The 8452-nt window shown below is 49.3% G+C and overlaps 1 protein-coding gene across 1 annotated transcript in view; it reads right to left on the reverse strand.

The window, feature by feature from the left end:
* The window catches only part of FAM76A (family with sequence similarity 76 member A), a 14304-nt gene extending 5949 nt beyond the window's left edge, over positions 1-8355 (reverse strand). The window contains exons 1-8 of the mRNA XM_009276260.1: positions 8271-8355; positions 8034-8176; positions 7683-7747; positions 6810-6864; positions 6083-6235; positions 5046-5203; positions 4410-4496; positions 3618-3749 (exon numbers count right to left, since the gene is read on the reverse strand). Of these exons, the coding sequence (XP_009274535.1) occupies positions 3618-3749; positions 4410-4496; positions 5046-5203; positions 6083-6235; positions 6810-6864; positions 7683-7747; positions 8034-8176; positions 8271-8355 (878 nt within the window). The remainder of the gene's footprint in view (positions 1-3617; positions 3750-4409; positions 4497-5045; positions 5204-6082; positions 6236-6809; positions 6865-7682; positions 7748-8033; positions 8177-8270) is intronic.
* Between the last annotated feature and the right edge of the window lie 97 nt (positions 8356-8452).

The following is an 8452-nucleotide window of genomic DNA, read 5'->3' on the forward strand; positions in this document are numbered from 1 at the left end:
GGAAGCAGCCTCCACAGAGAAAAAAAAAGGCTTCCTCACTGATTCCCTCTGGCTAAAAACAAACTCTTGCTTACACATTCCTTTGCCCAGGCAAGCTTCCCTGCTGCCATATCCTGGGGTGATAAAGACTGCCGGGAGATGCTCACATTTCCCTGAGCAGCTCCGGCAGGAAAAATTCCCTCCTTGGCAGCTCCTGTTGCAGAGCACACTGCGGAGCCGGGAAGGTGAGAGCCGGCCCTGCCACCCAGCGGGGAGAAGGGACAGGCGGGCCACCAGCCTTCCACAGAGCCGCTCTCCAGCTCAGCAGAGCCGGTACCCGACCCCAGGGCTCCGAGGGCCTCCACCTGCCCCCGGGGTCTGCACCCACAAGTGGGTAACGGAGGGCTCAGAGTGCCCAGGCATCCCCTCCTGTCAAGTACGTGAGCACAGGCAGGTATTTTCCTGTCCAGTTGCTGCAAAATGCACTCTCAAATGTGTCAAGGTGCTAAGTAAAGAAGCAGCTTCCCCCCCTGCCTTTTTTTTTTTTTTTGAAAGACTGACAAGTTAGTAATGAAAGGTTTCTCTGTCTTTAGCCCCGCGTTAAGGAAGCAGCCTGAGACTCCAAAATTAGAAGGAAAACTGCCAAATACAAGTCACTCCATTCCTTTAACAAAGACTAAGAATTAAAACAACCAACCAACCAACAAAAAGCCATTTCCCCTACAAATAAACTCCGTACCCAGGATCCCAACCCCTTGGGATAGGTCAGGGGGACATGTGGTCTCCACGTTTGAACAGTCTAAAATGCATGCCTCTAATTAAAGTGAATTGATGAGCTCCCATTGCTTTCAGTGAAGACAGAGGAAAAAATGGAACTCTTCCAAAGACACCTGCCTCTCTCTATTGAATGGACAAGAAACCAAAATGACTGCCTTAAACTCCACACCTGTTAAATGGCTGAAATTAGGCAAAACAAACGCCAAGCTTAAAGATTTTGCTATTGAAGTCAGGCTAGCATCAAGAGGCACAGACCAGGCTGACCGAACCAGCATCCGAGTTTCACCTTAGACAAAAATATCCCCCATGAGCAAAAATCCATCCAGGTCAATAGGAACGGGCATCTGAACTTACGCTTCCTCTACCACCACCAAAAGCAGGCGCAGTTCAGCCCAAGAAAGACTAAGTTAAAACAACCAACCAACCAACAAAAAGCCATTTCCCCTACAAATAAACTCCGTACCCAGGATCCCAACCCCTTGGGATAGGTCAGGGGGACATGTGGTCTCCACGTTTGAACAGTCTAAAATGCATGCCTCTAATTAAAGTGAATTGATGAGCTCCCATTGCTTTCAGTGAAGACAGAGGAAAAAATGGAACTCTTCCAAAGACACCTGCCTCTCTCTATTGAATGGACAAGAAACCAAAATGACTGCCTTAAACTCCACACCTGTTAAATGGCTGAAATTAGGCAAAACAAACGCCAAGCTTAAACATTTTGCTATTGAAGTCAGGCTAGCATCAAGAGGCACAGACCAGGCTGACCGAACCAGCATCCGAGTTTCACCTTAGACAAAAATATCCCCCATGAGCAAAAATCCATCCAGGTCAATAGGAACGGGCATCTGAACTTACGCTTCCTCTACCACCACCAAAAGCAGGCGCAGTTCAGCCCAAGTGCCAGTGCTTTAAGCGTACGCCGGGACTTTTCTATGCAGATGAGAATCTTTTTACTAAAGGAACTTCGCTGCTCAGCATCCTCCGGCATCGCTGCCCTCCCCCAGCCAGCTCAGTCAGTAGCGCTCATCGTTGCCTGGTGTTAAAAGCACAATTTAGCACCTTGTCTATAGTCACGGGAGAAGGGACCGCAGCGTGTTCATCCGCAGAGTCTGTAACATAAAGACACTTCTGGCAGCGTTTGCACAGGAGGATGGGGACACCGAGCACTGCCCGAATCAGGACCAGCACAGCACCAGAGGCTGGAGGTGAAGCCAGGGTGCTCACACACACAGGGGCAGCCCAGGACAGCGGGATTAGTAGGGCAAGGTCTGCTGCAAGCTGTGCTGAGAGTCACTGCGGGGGAAAGCTACTCCGCGCGCAGCAGGGCCAGTGCTGTTAGCTCCCTACAGAGCTCACCCAGAACGAACCATTCAACGCCAGCCGTTAAACGACCACTGGAAATTGCTCAGTCCGCATATCACAGCCATTGGGAGCAACATCCGCTCCGAAATATGTAAACAAAAACATACAGAGGGAATTCAGTAAGACATGGTAAAGGAATTCCTATTGTATCTGCAAAGGAGCAACAATTTCAGATAAGCTGGACCCTGTTGGGGGTGTTGCCAAAGTGAGCCGAGTTCACGTGTGCCCAGATTTTGCCCAGCTGAAGGCTGCATCAGAAGTTTGGCTGCAGCCAAGACACACTGTACAGAAAGTTGCGGCCGATCTCAGCAGCGAAGAGGTGCTGGTTGTGCATCACCCCACTCCAGACCACGCTGATGATGAAAACAAGCCTTGCCGCACCTAACTCCATACTCGGGTTGTGACCCAGACTCCAGGCTGACTCTGGGGGGGACTATCTTATAGAGAATGGTGCAAGAGGGGAAGGTTCTGGGGGGTTCATCCTCACAAAAAAACCCAGCGACTCCAAAAACACACTTAATGAACCACCATTATTATTCTACTCAAGAAACACAGCCATGTGTCTAAGGCAGCTGCAGCTTGCCTTTTCTACAGCACGTTGCCGGAGCTCTCCAGTAGATGCTAAAATTACACACAGGTTGTTACTGGGATTCACCAAAACAAGTCTGTGGCAAGGACCACAGCCTTGGCAGGAGCCAGAGTGACAACATCTGACACAAGAGCAAACAGAAATGAAGGCATCTGACTCCCCTAATACATGCTCCTGTTTTGCAAACGAATGGCTGAGCCACTGCTGCCAGAGCATGGGACCTTTTGCTTCTTGGATATTTTCAAGCCAGCAGTGGTATTACAATGAGTTGTTAAGTCTCAGCCCAGGCTTTAGCGAGCAGGTAAAAATACCTGGTGCCGTCCTATAGCCCGAAGAGCAGCCTCAGTAGGTGAGCAGGAGCCTTAACAGGGCTCTAGAGGGAAAGCTGCAGCAATACTGATGGGCTGCACCGGTTCTACCACGGACCTGTCTCCAGTCTCTCCTCTGGCTCCACCAGCACTAAAAGCAGTCAGATGAATGCTCTGACCACTCCATGCCCAGCCGGGGCTCCCGAGCCACAGTTAATCCTTAGATTTTTCCAACTTTTAACTGCAAACACCGTTCAGATGATAAATGGTCTTTTAGACCGCTCTGGGGGAATCGCTGCCTGACAAAATTATTTCAGTTCTATTTCCCATTGCAACATTTCACCAACATCGACAAGGTGTCAATAGTATCTATAGGAGAGATGCGATCTGTGATCTCGAAGAAAAGACATTCACGGTAGGTAGCAATTAATTAATTACCGGTGGCTTTAACAGACCCTTTGGCACTAACGAGCCTATGCTCTGATCCGTGCTCCCAATTCACTGCTGTTTGGAAAGAGATCCATCGATAGGGACAGTTTCCATGTATGAGGCAGTTCCCAGGGAGGGAGGGCAACAGGGGAGAAAACAAGAGGTGATCTCACTTCAGGATGTCAGTGCCTTGAGAAACAGGACAATGGTGGGCACCGAGACTCTGTTGGGAAGCAGCCCACTGCGCCAACGTGGACGGGGCACTCTGGATAGGGGGACAAAGCATCTCGGGAGAGGAAGGAACGCTGAGAATCAGAGAGGAAAGGCAGGAATGAAAATATGCACGTACAAGACCGTAAAAAATAAAAATCCATCTCAATCTCCTGTTTCTGCTAGTGACTCCCATTCTGCTGCGCGTGCAGCCGGTGTCAACATAATCTAGCACAAACTGTGACAGCAGAATGGGATCGGATGCTTTCAAGCAAAGCTGTTTGATTGCTTGTCCCTCCCCCAGAAGGCAGGAGGGGAAACGGGAGGTGGGTCTTGATCCTCTCCTCTCAGGCCGTCTCCCTGCAGATCAGTCTGACGGCCCCGAAAGCACAAAACCTGCAGACCTCAACTCTACAGCGCAGCCAACAGTCCCCCTCTCCCTGTAACTGCAGAGAGAGGACAAAGCTGATCTGGCTGCAGTTTTTCTAGCTGTTGGGGAGCTCAGCCAACAAGCAGTTTCTATTCTAGCAGGTACAGGCGCTAGGTATTCTTTTCCTCTTCAAACCTATGTCTAAATGCCAAGTAACACTGGCCTGCCAGGTTCTGGAAAGCTGCTAACGCAGCCCCTCGAGGTCCCAAAGCCCGGGATCCCTGCTCTAGCAAAAGAGCTTCCTGCTATTTGCACAGAACTCTGTCTTATATAAACTTAGCAAACAAGACTGCCCACCCACAATTCCCCCATATAACAGGCTCACCTGTCACCATTGGCAGATATGGCATCAAACTTGGCTTTCTTCTTTGGGATTTCGTTCTGAATAGAAGAGGTGGATAAGGTTTTCTGGCTAGAAAAATGAGGAAATTGTATGTCAGAACCTGAATGACTTGCAGTCTAAGACAGAGAAGCAGATAAATATTCCCACCCACTTTGAACCTATTAAAACAGTATTTCCTAGCGCAAGAAAGAACGATAAAAAATTAATTCCTTGAAGAGTAGCTGGAGACTAAAAATAAACAGAAAACAACGCATCAGTCAGATCAGTACGTAGGTGAAGAACTCATGCTTAAAATCTACATTTCAATCATTAAATTTTACAAATGCAATTTAGCTTTAATTGTGTACAAGTTCAGTAAGCTGAATCACCAAGAAGCACTGTCGGACTACAAGTCTACTCCAGCACAGTGGGGTTTGCAATCTAGCAAAGCCTGACTTAGCCAGATTCTCCTGAGCAACAGACGGCTGCCAAAACCCATCACCAAGGTACCGAGCCCCCAGGCGCTTCTCCCAGTTACTTTAGGAAGCGTACCTAAGGAGCGTGGTGCAGCCAGGCACCCTGTTTGCTCACCCCAGAGGCAAGCTCAGCCCGCACAACGGAAAAGCTCGTGCAGGTTACCTGTTATAGTGGCTGCCACCGCTGAGCCTACTGTACTGTTCCTTCTCTTGCAGGCTTGCCCGGGAAGAGCTGCTCAGGTGTTTGCACTGCTCTTTGGTCTTCTGTAGGACCCGTTTATAGGATAGCGTGCATAACCAGCACAGCAGCTTTCCATCCACCTGGAAGGTGAGAGAGAAAGAGAGGGGGAGAAGTTTTGGTCTTGCTTCCTGCCCACAAACCAAACACAGAGAAGACAAGAAGCACCTTCAGGCTTAAGATCACATATGTGCAAGCAGCGACTCAAAAAGGATCCCTCGCGTGCCTGGAAGCGGTAAGAAGTGCATCTGGCATGGCTGGTGCAATGCAGACAGAACTCATCAATAGCAGCTAATCTATCGTAACTGCGGTCTCTGCCGAGCTTTGCTTACAGACCATCTTATAGCACCCATTCACCAAGACAGGCTAACTCTAGCGGGATTTCTGCCGAGGCCCTGCCGAGGAATGGTACGTGACAGGGTAGTCACTGGAGACCAAAACAGCAAGGGTCTCTGCTCAAGGAGGATCAGCAGGAGGACAGGGATCAGTGCAGCATCCAAAATGAACAATAGATGTTCACAGCCTGCAGGAAGCAGGCCTTAGAAATACACACCTCCTAAGGAGCACTTATGTTGTTTAGGCAAAGAGGGCGCAGGAGCCATGGAATGGGTTTCCTGGTGGAGGTATGACACTTTCAGCTCCTCAGGCTATGGCACAAATATCGTTCCCCATCCCTCTCCCCGAGCAGGTACCTCACATTTCACTGAGGCCCCTCCTCCTTTGCCAGCCCACCTAACCCTTAGGCCAAATTCAAGAGATCTTTCTCAGTAGATCTGACAGAGGAGTAGAGGGGCTCAAAGATTAAACAGCTCCAAAACACAGCTCCCACAGCAAAGCTGAACTCCAGAAAAATACTTCACAACCCCCTTTTGAAACGCCCGAGAACACGTGAAGGAGATGGACAGACAATCACTGTGATCAGCCTTTTTACCTTTTCGGACTCCTTTTACAGAGATACTGACCTTCTTTCTATCGTCCTTCCGGTCAAACGCACACTGCTGCTTGCACTGCTCACAGGAGTGCGGAGGTCCGTACTTCTTTTCAGAGTTTGTGCAACGCTGGCACTTGTTTCCAATAAACGCTGCTATTATGTTGCAGTACTGGCAGGGTTTTGGCTTTAAGAAACAAAAACAACTGATACAGCAGTGCCTTCTAATTACATTAATACATTGCTCTTTCCCCTTCTCCCCATCACTTCAGAACTTTTATTTCCCTGTTCCAAGCTAACTATAATGCTGATCCAGGAGACATAAACACATTTGGACCCCTGGTCTCTAGCTAAGTGTATTTAGCCATGGCACCCAGACCATTTATCAGGCACTATGAAATGTTTAGAAAATGTATAACACCAAAATAGAAACAATCAAAATCTCTTTTTCAGATTTCAGACAAGCAGGAAAAAAAGATGTATCACTGCTTCCTGCAGCAATCTCAGTTTGTGTAAGCACGCTCTTGTTTCTATTGGATATCGAATAGTTCATTTCCTGGCCTAAAATGATGCAGAGCTGCTCTTTTCTGTACTAAAAGAAGAGAAAAGGTAAAAGCTTCACGCTTGAGGGACGCGCGTATTATTGATCAGTCATGCTATTACAACAGAGCCAGCCCATAAACTGCTCTGGGATTCAGCAGGATAAAGACAAGAAAGACGAAAGGAGAAGAGGCTGGTGAGAACGAGCCCCGCTCACTTACTGTGCCATAGAGCTTCACATTCTGAGCGCACTTCTTGCATATTGTGTTGGTTTTGCTGTTAAAAAGAAGGACAGATCATTCTATTAACACTTCCCCAAAGAAAATTAAACCTCTGTGGTTAGGATCCCAGTCCCCCCTAGGCTCCGTCTCCAGTGGCGAGGCTGTATTTATCTTCACTAGGGACTCAGATATCAAAGTGCATTTCCTATCCCCATCTGGTTGAGGGTAATTTGCCAAAAAGTGGTATTACTAGGAGGTATCTTTTAATTAAGGCATCCCCAGATGACACCAGTTTTTTGTCCTTACAGATACAGGAGTCTGATCACCGGCTAACTGGCAGCAGGCGTGATTCAGCACTGGTGACAGCCTCAGTTCTGGAGGAGGTCTGCTCTGGTTGACAAGGTTAAGGGAGGTCAGGACAGAGGTGTATTTGTCCAACAAACACAGGAAAGAACACCCCACACAATGCCCGCACGCAGCTACTGGGTTTACCAATCCTTCCTCTGTAAGCTACGTAACTTGCAAAAAGGCAAAAGCACAGCTAAAGGAAACACATTAGGAAATAATTTTTGGATACCGGAAATCAGGTAAGAGGAAAACTCGCGGGAAGATGCACCCAGATCCTTCACTGGAAGATGCATCTGAGCACTGACCAAAAATAAAAGCCAAGCAAAAGGTGTAAATCTAAGGACACCGCAGAGGCACACGGACTTGCCCGGCAGACCTTTGAAGAAGGCCAAAGGTCCCCCAAGTCTTCCACAGCAACAATCTACAGGTTAAGGCTCAGTCATCAAAGGTGTGGAAACATTACAGTTCCCCGGGTGTGTCTGTTCTAAAGAAAACATAGGTCTCCCCAGCTCAGCGGGCATTTACCTTTCCTGCTGGAATTCAGTCCTGCAGTAAGTGCATTTAACAATGGGATGCGCAATCCGGCACTCCTGCAACAACAGAAGCGTTCGGTGAGATGCAGTGCTTCTCCCGCACACCGTTTCCCGAAATCCCAGACCACCTGCTGACCTCCGCTCCCACCACACGCACACACATCCGTCAAACGCAAAACATTTCCTCCCTGTACACTCATGCTGCTCTTACAAGGGCTGAGAGCAGAGGAAGGGTGACAGGAATGGCATGTGTCACAGGTGAGCCAGAAGTAAACTGAGATTCGTAACAAGGGCTTATTTGTGCCCAACGCCCACAGACAAGGGTCACGGTGGTTGGCCTCACCTCCCAGGGCAGGAACAGAGAGTCCTGCCAGTTATTCACACCTCTGCCCTCCACGAGCTTCCTGTGCCTGGAATGCCTCTGGCCCCGCTCTCCTCTCACCCCATGCCTCGGCGGTTCCCCTGTGCTCACGTCCTTTGCCCCATCTGCCTCAGCAATCCCAGGCTACTCCATTTCTCGCCGTCCGTTCCCTGTCTCATCCCTGATCTCATTCTTCCCCACCCAAACTGCCCCACCCACCCAGATTGTCTCCCACGACCCACCTCCCTCCTTCAAGATAAGGCCTCCCCCAAACGTCCCCAGACCCTCCCAAACACCCCGGCATCCCCCAAATGCCCCAGGCCTCTCCCCTTGCTAACAGCCTCCCTCACAAACAGCCCTTCAGTTGTCCCCAGGCCTTCCCTCGTGAACAGCGCCCACCT

The sequence above is a fragment of the Aptenodytes forsteri genome, unplaced genomic scaffold (assembly GCF_000699145.1).
Source record: "Aptenodytes forsteri isolate BGI_AS27 unplaced genomic scaffold, ASM69914v1 Scaffold321, whole genome shotgun sequence".
Classification (NCBI taxonomy): Eukaryota; Metazoa; Chordata; class Aves; order Sphenisciformes; family Spheniscidae; genus Aptenodytes; species Aptenodytes forsteri.